At 37.8% G+C, this 13,456-nt stretch overlaps 1 protein-coding gene across 9 annotated transcripts in view; it reads right to left on the reverse strand.

Annotated features, from left to right (window-relative positions):
- SPAG9 (sperm associated antigen 9) overlaps positions 1 to 13,456 on the reverse strand; it is a 135,903-nt gene that overhangs the window by 62,127 nt on the left and 60,320 nt on the right. For all 9 annotated transcript variants that reach the window (XM_048224077.2, XM_048224074.2, XM_057318292.1 and 6 more), the window contains one exon: positions 9,380 to 9,530. In XM_048224077.2, coding sequence (XP_048080034.1) covers positions 9,380 to 9,530 — 151 coding nt within the window. The remainder of the gene's footprint in view (positions 1 to 9,379; positions 9,531 to 13,456) is intronic.

Genomic DNA, 13,456 nt, shown 5'->3' on the forward strand with positions numbered 1-13,456 from the left:
AGCCCAATGTGGGGCTCGATCCCAAAACGCCAGGATCATGCCCTGAGCCGAAGGCAGACACTTAACGACCGAGCCACCCAGGCGCCCCTGACTTTAAATTTCTAAAAAATACAAGACACACACAAAATAAAAAAAATAAAAATACCTCTTTCAAGCCTCTAGTTTAAGAGATAACATAGTTCAGGGGTCACCATGTCTTACCTAATACTTTATCAATAAGCAGCTCATCATTTAACCCTTTTTTCCTATTCATACAATCCTGAAATCTTCCTGAAACTTATAATCATCTTGATTATTTAATATGCAAAATATTCCAGTATACCTGGAAATGTTTATTGTACCCTCCTTTCACCACCCCCCCCATCATTTCTAAGATTTTATTTATTTATTTGTGAGAGACAGAGAGTACGTGTACAAGCAGGGGGAGCAGCAGAGAGGGAGAAGCAGGCTCCCTCCTTCCTGCTGAGCAGGGAACCTGATGCAGGGCTCGATCCCAGGACACTGGGATGACGACCTGAGCCACCCCGGGGGGGCCTGAGACAAGCGTTTCTCTTAAACACAAAGCAACCAGAAGCTTTAAATATTCTTGGTCTGTAAATTCATCAAAGTCTTTCTGAAAGACTCAAATATGGCTGTGGGCTCTCTGTTACTTCTCTCAAAAAGCCCTACATTAGCAAGGCATGATTCACTTTACAGAAACCAGACCGCCTCTCAATATTTGCTTATGTGGTCTGTGATTCTGCGTTATCATCATTTTTAACCCCTCTCAACTCTTCCATTTATCAAAACCGGGGGGGGGGGGGGGGGGGGGATGGGTGGCTCGCTCTCTCTCTCTCTAAAAATGGAAAGACTGTGAACACAGATCTTTTCATGAAAAAACAAAAAGGAAGCAGCAGGAAAATACTTAAGGCATCCAGCCATTTATCTTACAAAGATATTATGAGCGGGTATTGTATTATCTATGTGCATACGTAAAAGAAAAAGGTCTGAAAGATGCACCGACTACTCACAATGCCTGGGGGAAAGCAGTGGAATTTAGGGTTGAAGAAACTTTATTTTTGGTCTAGATTCTTTGATATTATTTAAAATTGGGAAACTGCATTAACATTAAAAAATTATTAATCCTGTTTTATAAAATATTTGGACTCTGAGAGCACAGTTATTATCATTTCTAGTATCTGGCATCGTGGACACTCAATAAATATTTTTTAATGCAAAAAGCAAGGTAATTTGGGGCGCCTGAGTGGCTCAGTCAGTTGGTTGGCTGCCTTCGGCTCAGGTCATGAACCTGGAGTCCTGGGATCACGTTGGACTGGGAGCCCGCTTCTCCCTCTGCTCCTTCCCCCTGGCTCCTTCTGTCTCTGTCTCGGTCTCTGTCTGTCTCTTTCTCAAATAAATAAATAAATAAATAAATAATCTTTATTTAAAAAAAATTTTTTTTAAAAAGTAAGGTAATTTATTTTCAACAGGTAATTATTAAAGTTATTTTTCCTATTCTAAAAGCTTGTTTAAATATTAAATATCAATAAGAATATAATAAATACTTATGTGCCAATTACTTCAAAAGAAGCCACCTTTGAAATATAAGCTTTAAAAACCATCATTTTCAAATAGTATTATTTAGATTTTTATCCATTTTCATTACACAAGCATTACCAATTTCATACATTAGCATCTTGGTCAACACACAGCCCAGTAAATATGTCAAAAAGAAAAAAAAAATCTCACTTTAAACACCCACTAAGAAAGAACTATTCCATTCCCCCTTCTCTGAGGAACAGTTTAAAGGGGGAGAAAGTATATCTTACAGCTTTGTCAGTTATACCTCAACAAAGATGAAGGAATGAATGAACAAACGAATAAATAAATAAGGGGAAAGTTCTTAAAGATTAAAAGGAGTACATTTTCAACTGTTTTTCTCTTCAAACCCCAATCACCTGTGGATGGTTCCTGAACTTATCAAATGAGGATATATGTGAGGAAAAGTTACAGAAGAAAATCCTTATCCTTTGTCACAAGCAAAATCATGAAATACTACAACATACAATCCATTTTTCTTAAAATTCTATTTTTATTTTATCCTATTCTAAACACTAATACAAAAATCTAAAAGGAGGTAATATATAATATAAATGAATGGAAACACACAACAGAAGCATCAAAAAAAGCCTAGAAGCAATTACATTTCAAGCAACAAGCACATTTAGTGTCTAGATCTTGGTTCTTAATACAAGAACCTGGGCTTCCCGGAGCAGCGGCAGACTGCAGGGCTGGGACATGGAAAATATTAAGAGCCTGGAGCATCTTACGGTACCAGGAAGGAAGCACTCAAAAAAGTATGGGGCATGTTAAAAAGATACAAAAGTCTATCTGAAAAAGCTCCTGATTCCATAGCTGGAACAATGGGAGCAATAAAATAAATGACAGCACTGGATAACCTACAGAATAAAATAAATGTCCATGAGTTCAAGCAAGGAAGGCGAGCAGGATGGCAGGAAGGCAGGAAGGCAGGCAGGCAGGCAGGCAGGAAGGGCTCACTCTTACAGAAGAATTCCAGTTAACGTAGAATGGATGAAGAAAATAGAAAATAACCATTGGAACACCACAGTAATAACCGTAAGATCCAGTGATGGATACTAAAATAAGTGGATGAAAGTTTGAAGAGAAACACGATATTTGCACAATCTCAAAGTATATCCACCAAGATTTTTTTTAAGATTTACTTATTTATATTAGAGAGCAAGAGAGAGCGCACGCGCGCGCACCTGTATGCACAAAAGCAAGGGGGAGGGGCAGAGGGTGAGAGAGAATCAGAGAATCTCAAGCAGATGCTCTGCTGAGCACAGAACCCACCATGGGGCTCAAACTCACGACCCTGAGATCACAACCTGAGCCAAAACCAAGAGTCAGCAGCTTAACCAACTGTGCCACCTAGGTGCCCCACCCCGAAGATCCTTATCAATTATAAGCGGAAAAACAGTAACTACAGTGGAGAAATTCTGCACACACCAGGCTAAGCCAAGCAATCAAGGTTAATAATCACCACTAAGGCACCTTGCTTCGGCAGTATTGCCAAATGTCAGTCTAATCATGAGAAATCATTAGAAAAATTCAATCTGTGGGACATTTTACAATATAATTAACCAATGCTCTTCGTGCCCCAACGTCAAGACTGAGGAACTGTCACGCTGGAAGAGACCAAGAAGACATAACTCAGTGCAATGTAGGATTCTGGACTGGATCCTGGAACAGAAGACAGTACAGAAAAACTGGCAAAATCCAAATATAAGTCTATAGTTTAGCTAATAATATTGTACCAATGTCAACTGTCTTAGTTTTAATAACTGTATTTACTATGGTTCATTAACACTTGTTGATGATGGGTGATGGGTATACAGGAACTCTGTATTGCTTTTGCAATTTTTCTTCAAGTCTAAAATATTTCAAAATGAAAAGTTAAAAAAATTGAGAGCTTTAACTGTTTAGAAATGTTTGATTACACACAGATTTTAAAATAGGAATCTTTAATCACAAAAGATACAGGAATAAGATTCAACAACTACAGAAATCCAAGTTTGGAAAAACTATAAAGAAATAGGAACTAAATTGTTAACCACAAATGGAGGAGGATGGAAAATTCTTCTAAACAAGAATGCTGGCTCTGTTTAGCCATTTCCTGTTCTGTATGCTAAGCACATCCCCTGAAAAATGCAGGACACATTGACCACTGGCTTTACATACCAAACCCCGCTAACAAGAGCTTCTCACAGCAGTTTTACTCAAGTATTTCAAATCATATGGTTTTAAAAGAACTCTTAAAATTTTGACAAGTAGGTACCCATCCAATTGCTTTTTATTTGAAATTTTTCTCAGTTCTAAAAGTCATATTCTACTAACAATCACCAACCCAGGAGACGCTTCAAAGAAATAAATATTTTGAGGGAGTATATACTCAATGTGCAGCCACTCACACGACCATCTTTAGGCACGTGCTGGTGCATAAACACACACTGTTGTATATACACACATACGTGCATACGTGAACCTGGATGGAACCTGTGAAATCACTGGCAAATTGATACCAACCAAGGTCTAGAAAACACCATGAAAATTCTATGTATAGGATTCTTTAAATGATACCTAAAACACTTCATTCAGTCTCTTTCCATTTTTGGGCATGAGGAAGGAACATCTGAACTCTAAACGTGTAAAGCAATAAAGAACTTGAACAACATCGCTAGGTGAGAGGGCAAATGGCTTTTGGCAGGCAATTTGGCAGTATCTATCAAAATCTTAAATACACGCTGTGATCCAGCAATCCCACTTATGGAAATCATAAATATAAGTATAAAATTATGTATAATTCACTACGGCATTGTTCAAAATAGCAAAGGAGGAGGAAAAACTGAGGTGTCTCATCAACAAAGTAGATTTTAATCATAGCTGGGATATGTGATCCCTCCATCCCTCCCCTTTCTCTACGATTCTGATCAATGTTTTCCTTCACTCCCTTGTTTTCAATTTCTCTTTCTACTGGACTCTTCCAAGCACACAAACAACCCAGTGTCTCCCATTCTAAGAGTACCTTTCCCACCACTCTGCTGACTCAAGTTACCCTTTTCCTTTCTCCCATTACAACCACCTGTCTTGAGTCTTGACACTTTCTCATTCCTCCTTTCATGACTCACGTTCATTCCTGTTACAGGTCCTGCAACTCAAACTGTGCATACCTATTCCTACAAATTGACAATTTCAATCCTCATCCTACCTGACTTATCCATACCAGCTGATCCTGCTAACAACTGCTTCCATTCTCAAGTTCTTTTGTCCTTTGAACATCCAGGGCCACCATCTTTTATGGTCTCTCTTCTCTGCCACTTTCAGCCAATGCTCTTCTTTCCCTGTACATCTTCTGCTTCTCCAACCCGCTTGCCCCCGTTCCTACTCTATGTGGATGCTGCCCTCCTCACACCTTATGCCTGGAGTGCCCTTCCTTGGGGAAGTCCTCATCACCCTGATTAATATCTTACACCCCAAAGCCAGGCTGCCCCTTTGCATGGATGTCCTTTACACTGCTGGGGCCCCGACTCTCTACACCAGGCTATCCCTAGGTGTGATACTCCTAACCCTGCTCCGGTTATATACCTGCCCCATCCCCACCCCACCCCACCCCACCCAACGGATGCTTAACCTTGCTTTGCCCTACCGACCAGCTTTAGGACTGAACTGTGCATAAAGCAAAGAGGAAGGGCAGATAATGCAATACTACAACATGTAAATAATTACAGCTTTATAGTAAGTCTTGATATCTACTAGGGCAAGTTCTTGCTCTTACTGTTCTTCTTCAGGACTGTCTCGGGTTATTCTTGGCTTTTTCTTCTCCAATTCCTTCTTTCTTTGCAGCTTATTTGTGAATATAATTCAGTTGGATGAACAATCCTACCTTAACATTTTTTGCTTATTCCCAGCTTTAGCACTTTTATAATACATTTTTGACAGAACAGCATGGTGATTCAACACAAGTTGCTTTTTACCTATTTCACTAGAAGCACTCCCAGTAAGAAATCTCTGTTAATGGTGCACTATAAACTCCTCTGCTTTCTACTGACTGCTAAACTCGATCTGAGGGCCATTAGTGGGATGTGAGAGGCGGCTTCGTGTAAGCTGTGGCATTCTGATTGGCCATCAAAGAAGGTTCTTTCTACTAGGGGTAACCTAAGCAGGACATAAATATATATGTGGGAAAACTATAAAAGAAAGCAACTGGATTCAGCAGGGTAGAGTTCTGGAAAGGCATCAGGGTTGGAGATTCAAAATGGCAAACATCGATATATGGAGGGCATTTACAGACATGGAACCTGAGCTACCTGGATTATAAAGACAGGAGGGCTGAGCTTTAAGCTCTGGGGAACTGCAACTTAAGAGGTCCAGGAGCCACAAGGGGATGGAGTGTCCTGGGAACAAAATGAAGAAAGCATTTCAAGAAGTAGAAAATATTCAAATGTGTCAAATGCTGCTACAAGGCAGGATGGGAATGAGAATTTCCCATTACATTTAGAGGGTAACCCTGACAAAAGGCATGTCAGCACAGTAGTTAAGACTAAAAGTCTCAAAGGAGAGGGGTGAAAACAACCATGCCTCAAACAGTCCGGTTTGTCCCCGCCACAGGGCCTTTACAGATGCTATCTGATCATTCTAGACCTTTCCGTGCACCTATACATCCCTCATTTCAGGGTGCAAATCACCTCCTTCAAGAGGCCTTCCTTTGCCACCCTAAAGTAAGCATTCCACCCTACTTAGCCCCTTATATTGCTTTTTTGAAACAGTACATCACACACACACAGCAGTATATCAAGTATATATATACTTGAAATCTATTACTTCATTTGTTTGTTTGTTGATCTCCCCCACAAGAATATGATACAGGGAGGAATAATATGTATAAACACTTCTTTTTAAAGACAACTTGTACATTTTTTCTAGATGCATGTTTCCTGGAAGATTTTCCAGTACCTGAAGATAGGATACCTTATTAGCCACAACTCTTCTCACAGTGAGAAATTTGCAATACAGTAAAAAGAAGGTCTGTAACATTACAATCATTGGCAAATCCCCTTCACTGCCACTCTTCTGCCATAAAGCTCCCTGTAGTTCTGTTTCCTTGGTTATAACCCATCACATGGTTTTCTCACAGAACATTTTCACCTTAACCTTACATCACAGAAAACTGTGCTAGTAAAATTAATATCAATTATAATTCTCACCTTCAATTTTTTTCGTAACAAAGGCAAAACGTGCCCTAAATACAGCTAGGTCAACCCCAAAGTTCTCAGAGAAATGAAGTTGTAGAAAACTTTAAATCAGAGGTAGCCTAGCCCACTTCCTGTCACAAAAGGACACCAAGACTAGTGGGTACAAGAGACACTGTCCATACGTGAACTCTTAAACCCAACTTCTAGCCTTTCATAAAGTTAGAGAAAGACATCTGGTTTATGGACAAGGACCTCGGTAAATAATAAAGTATGTCCTAATTATTAGACATACTTTACAAATCCGACTTCTGCCATTTTATAATATACCACTCTGCTCCTAGAAATTTGTAGTTGTTAAGCCTTTATCTCATGTAGTGGCTCCATGTCCAGAGTACAGAGAGACAGACAGAATTTTATTCTAGAAACTCTCTGGGAAATACTTGCCTTAGTATCTCTGAGGAGGATACCAAAAAAACCTCTCAGGCTTAAGTCCATATTAATAATCTGTTAATCAGTTTATAACTTTCATTAAAGTTCTGTCACAGCATGTTGCTGGATTAAACAATAAGAGAATTATAACAGGGGCGCTTGGGTGGCACAGTCGTTAAGCGTCTGCCTTCGGCTCAGGGCGTGATCCCAGCGTTCTGGGATCGAGCCCCACATCAGGCTCCTCTGCTGGGAGCCTGCTTCTTCCTCTCCCACTCCCCCTGCTTGTGTTCCCTCTCTCGCTGGCTGTCTCTCTCTCTGTCAAATGAATAAATAAAATCTTAAAAAAAAAAAAAAAGAGAGAGAGAGAATTATAATAACCTTCTCTTTAAGGTTCCTTTCTGGAATATAATTAAAATATAGTTACCATATGGTATACATTTTTGACGTACTAAAAGTATCCCTCCTACTTAATTTCGTTTTGGGAAAGAGACACGGTAAGTAGGCGAATTAAGGGATGGGTGTTTTGGAAGACCTAGTAAACCTACAGGCAGGTTTAAAAAAAAAGCCAGTGTGGCAGGAGGAGCAAAGAATGAGAGAGCTTCCTAGTGGCATCACTGTGGACTGATATTGACCAGCTGCATGATTAGCTTCTAATAAACTGAGCAACAAGGAAAAGAGAAGGGGAAAAGGTGAGGTCAGCCTTACTCTTAAAAATACTTTTCAGCGAGGGGCGCCTCGGTGGCTCAGTCAGTTAAGTGTCTGCCTTGGCTCAGTTCATGATCCCAGGGTCCTGGGCTCCAGCCCTACAGCAGGCTCCCTGCTCAGCCTGCTTCTCCCTCTCTCATTCTCCCTGCTTGTGTTCCCTCCCTGTCTCTCTCTGTCAAACAAATAAATAAAATCTTAAAAAAAACCAAACAACTTTTCAGCAGGAGAAAAGCTATCAAATATGTATTGATTGCTTACTGTTTTGAGCACATTTCAAAGGTCAATGAAATGATTCTAAATGCCTCTGCCTACCAGGAATGACAGACCATTTATAGTATCCCAAAAAAGTCTTCCTAACATCTAAAACAAATAATTCATTCAACAAGCGTGTTCTGAGGGGCCACTACATGCTAGCCACTTTTTTAAGTGGTAGGGATACAACAGTAAATCAACCACATAGACTTTATGTTCTGAATGGAGAGAAAGAGACAAAGTAATTAAGTAAATGACTTAGTATTTTAAAAGTGTAAGAGCTATCTTTAAGCACTTAGACCATAATAAGTACTTTGGAAAAAAAGAAAGCAAGAAAAGGAGATAAGACGTAATTTATTTGTATTCATCATAGGTGCCCTATTTGTTTTATGATAGGATAGATGTTATAATGTAACAAGATTCTTTTATAATCAATATTCTCTTTACAAATAACAACTTTATAAGATACAGAATATAATTTTAGTTTCTTTTTAAGTTTGTTTATGTGTGTATGTATATAATCTCTATACCCATCATGGGGCTCAAATTTACGACCCCAAGATCAAGAGTTGCATGCAATTCTGACTGAGCCAGCCAGGTGCCCTAACTTTAAATATTTTTTTAACTATTAGTGTATCTTCCCCCTTAGAATATATTATTAATTATACTTAGATTTGATAGTATGTTCTTGGTCAAAAACATAATCTATAATGAACTAACACCAGGCCTTTTTAGCTAAACACAATGCACTTTTGGATACTGCTTTATCAAGAGATTTAAGGAAAAAAAATCATGTTTTTTAAAAAAAGCAAAGCCCTACTAAATTGTAAAGCTTCCAACAGTGAACCGAGGATTTCTGGTACCAATGATTTTCAATTCTAAAAAACATTATTACGTTCACTAGTCATCCCACCTAAAATTTATATGATCAAATAAATATCAAAATAGCTTAAATCAATTAGAAATTTTGGTAATTAGTATCACTAGTATACTAATCAAGAGACAACAATGCTTGACTTTGTTTTCCTATATAACTTGAAAAAGAATAGTAAAAATTAACTCTTTCGGAAGAGCTCATTTCCAATTTAAAATAAAGGCAAAAAAGAAATAAAACGGATTAGTTTTACAAGATAAAACATATACAAAATTTCATTTTATTATGTTTTAGCTATCTAGTACTTCAATTTGGATATGAAAGCTTATACAATGTAAACTGAAGATTTCAGCAGAATAAAGCTTACCTTTAGGCTGGTATGAGAACGTGGTTGACTTAATTCCTGAAATTTCCATTGGTCTGATCCAGGGGTCTCTCCGCCTTTCTGAGTGTCAGGTGTAAGCAATCCGTCTCCAGCAGGTAATGGGAAAATCCCTAATGATATAGGACGTTCTTTTCTATTGAAGAGGGGAGAAAAAATTAAGCATTCATTCATTCCTTTTTAACTTCTATTCATCATGACTGTAAATAATAAGCCTGGGCTGTCACTGTTTTAGAATAATCAACTCTTACAAAATACCATCTGCCTATCTAAACAAGTAGACTTACCAAAGAAAAAGTACAGTCTCAGAAGTTTAAAATTAGCCCTAAGAAATTAACTAAGAAAAGTAGTAAACTAATAGTTTAGGAAATGTTATAAGTTACTGATGAGTTCCTCCCCTGGGGAGCAGTTTCTGGTCTGGTTTCACAACAACAAAAGTTACTAAATTTTCACTCATGCTTACATTAGTCCCAGGGAAACTGGCAACCTCCTCCTCCTCTGGAAGTGAATCCCACCCTTGCTTCTACACTTTCCAAATCCTCAAACCAATACCTAGATATTTGTCCAAGCCTCTTCAGGGTACGTCTTTTCTGCCTGAAGTAAAATCTAAATCAGGACTACCGATTAAGTGGTTAAAAAAACTCCAAGAGTTTTAATCCTTAACAGCAGAAAACTGTCTTTTTCTACAGAACCAATATATGTGTTCCTTTCTATCACAGTACATGCGAGAAAACCATTGTCAGTTTTCCCACACAAGGAGGCCAAAAAATTCTATAAAAGACTGTTGAGTTTCCAATGCTTTGTGGGAAATTTCAATGAACAAGAGTTACAATTTTAATAATAATAGAATTTCAATAAGAAACATATCCGTTGGTGATGCAGAGTAGATTACAAATAAAAAAGGGCTTTTTACAGGGTGGAAACTAGCCTAGGAAGAGGTTGTCCTGGGTCATTAACCCCAAAAAGTAGAAACTGGCAAGAAAAGAGACACTATAGGTTTGGAACCTCCTGGAACTCATACCTGTACTGGTAAGAATGCAAATTAGAATAGAAATACTGAGGTTATAAATAAAAGTGGAGAAATATTCAGTTTTGCTAAATAAGTCCTTTATTCTGTAAGCTCATTTTTGCAACAAGAAACTTAAGCCGCTTGAAATGGGCCCTCACTTAACACAAAGGATATGCTCTTCTATTCCTAACTACAATCAGAAAGGATTAAGTAAAACTGTCAGAACTCCTTCTTAAAGACTGGGTGAAGGAAAAGGATTGAGCGATTGCATTTGATTAAAGGTGTGTATGTACAAGGAAGTAAAACAGGACTTTCCTCTATTAGTTAATTATTCATCATTTCTTTACACTTGGGTACTTTACCTACTTGATTTGGGAAAATTCAAATGCAGGTAGGCAGCACTATAAAAAACTAGATTTTAATAACAAATTTAAGTTTGTGTCTATGAGCTTCCAGAACAACCAAATGACAAAAACTAAAGTAACTACTCAGCTATTCTGTTTAGACCAATTATTCCCTAATGCTGGCTCAGCAATAAAGTTTTCCTAAGTCCATTGTGAAAAGAGACATTATTTATTATACTTTATTGGGTAATATAGGCCATATTATACACACCCACATTTCCATATATCACAGAACCTGTTCTTTCCTGAGAATGGTGGACCTTTTTCTACATCTTTTCGGCTTCTTTGATTTTAAATCCCTTTCTTTCGTCAAATGATGGTGACAATGGTTAGAAAGCAAATTTTGTTTTAATGTCCATACCTGACAAAATAAAAAGTTCTTGCCTGATGTTTATCCCTCAATTTAGGGGGGAACGCATTTTGGGAATCGAAAATCTAAGGGTCTAAGAGCTACTAAATGGCTTACTTATTTTTTAATATATCTTAATAACTTCAGCAAAAAGGTGTGAATTTAATGGGATAGTTTAATGGAAAGCTCTCTAACCCAAAAAGCAAAGACAAGCAGGAAGATAATACAGATTTCATGCAAATCCATCACACTGCTAACAGAAATCGAAACACAGGCCAGTCATTAGAATTATCTTTCTATATGAATGACAGACAATGCATTCATTTTCACACATATCAAATACAGAAAAAGTATAAAACTACTGGAGGAAAGAGTCCGCTATCAAGACAGGTTTTGCTTTTCCACTCCTGTTAACTAAGCCTGCAACCCAAAATACCAGTATGAAACACCTCTTTACATTGCTTTTATTGATCAGTTAGGATCTGCTCTGTAGGGGGGCATTTTTCTTCAGAGACTATCAAGAAGGTCCTGATGCTCTGGGTGACACTGTTTCAACTCTGGAAAACAATACTGCTACACACATGTCTGTCCACCTTATTTACTGATAAGTTTCATCAGAGTCGAGGGGAGAGAGGACGTGTAATTATGCAAGTTGGTTAGAATCCTACTTTTAAAAGAAACCCTGAAAGTTGAACGTTTAAGTCCTAAACTCTGTTGGTATGTATGTTTAGTACTCTACATATTAAGTGCTTCAGTGAAAGTCACAGTAGAAACCAAAGAACGGGATACATTTGGAAAAACATCAAGTAACAGGTTTAAACCCCAGGGGTTTCATTGTGTTCCAATATGCTGCCACTGTTTTAGAAACGAAGCCATCTTTAACGATCAGAATCCTTGTTATAGTCTTTTAAAAACTGCCTTAGTTCCATATATCCATTTTTTAGTTGGTTATTTAAATGTAACCTGTGAATAAATAAATTCCCAATTATGTTTTGAAACAGCTTCTTGGCTCTATAGACATTTAAAACAAATAATCATTAATAAAATTTCAAAAAGATTGTTCAACATTCACCAAGTGGCAAGCACAAAGGATGGTTTGTTACATTATCTCATTTAATCCTCATATGGAAATGGGGATTATTTCCTCAATTTTCAGATCAGGAAAAGTAATGCTCAGAGACATTAAGCACTAGTAATCCACAGAGATGGGGCTCAAAGTCAGACCTGTTGCACTCCAAGGCCCATGTACTTTCCTTGAAACCTACTGATTTTTCTTGACAATTTAATCTTAATATTGAAGACTTTGATATCTTTATTCCATTAGATCGTTAGCAATTTTTGTGTCAAGGAACTTTTCGAATTTAATCATAAGGTATTTTATCAGTAAAACAGCTAGAGTTCTGGAAAATAGTTCTGCTAAAATGGGGTGCATATAAATGACTGCAAATTATTTACTTCTTTGGTTTACTAAATATCATGCAACCGATGAAATAAAAAATAATAATCTCACACTTGACTTTTAAACTATTCACAGGGTAAGAACCTCAGAGGAGGAAACCCGGGTACAGAGACTTTAAGCAACTTGCCAGAGGTCCTATAGCTCCCATGTGGCAGAGCATTTACAGCCAGGCGGCCCAGCTCCAAGACTCTTACCCACCACGCGGCACTGCGCGGCACCGCTGTCTCCAAGAGAACTGAAACCTAAAACAGCCCTTTAAAATTAGTCTTATCTTAAGCTTACATATTCTTGAGTTAAGGTCTTTCTAATTTCCTAAATATACATATAAGCAAATCTTTTGTGTACTAAATGTACAAAAGTAGTAAGATTTCTTCCAATTTTTATAAAATCAGGAAAGAAAATAAATGACCGAGTACCTAATTTTAGATCGCAGATGAAATTTAACTTCTGGGCCTTTAACTAATGTTAAACACGAACCGAGGGATGAATAAAAAGAACACCTTGAGGGAATTTACTAGTTTAATTCATCTTAGTTTATCTAAATCCACAAGCTGAGTATTTTAAGTAAACATTTAAATAATAAAAGCTCGATACTGTGAACCTTCCTTTAAAACCACGCACGACGCAGAAATCTGAACAAATCAGATGCCTTTAGTTTGGGGAGTTAGAAAACAAAAGACACCCAACCCTTAAATATCTAAGATGTAGAAGCCGGTTCTTACAGGGTGCGAGTAGAGTGAGCAGCAGCAAAGCTCCAGAGATTAATGACTACCCCCACAAGCAGGCACGGATATTCGTCACCCAAGTCTACAAAGAAAGGGCAACATCTGACAAAACAATA

This window comes from Ursus arctos, unplaced genomic scaffold (assembly GCF_023065955.2).
Source record: "Ursus arctos isolate Adak ecotype North America unplaced genomic scaffold, UrsArc2.0 scaffold_24, whole genome shotgun sequence".
In the NCBI taxonomy this organism is placed as follows: Eukaryota; Metazoa; Chordata; class Mammalia; order Carnivora; family Ursidae; genus Ursus; species Ursus arctos.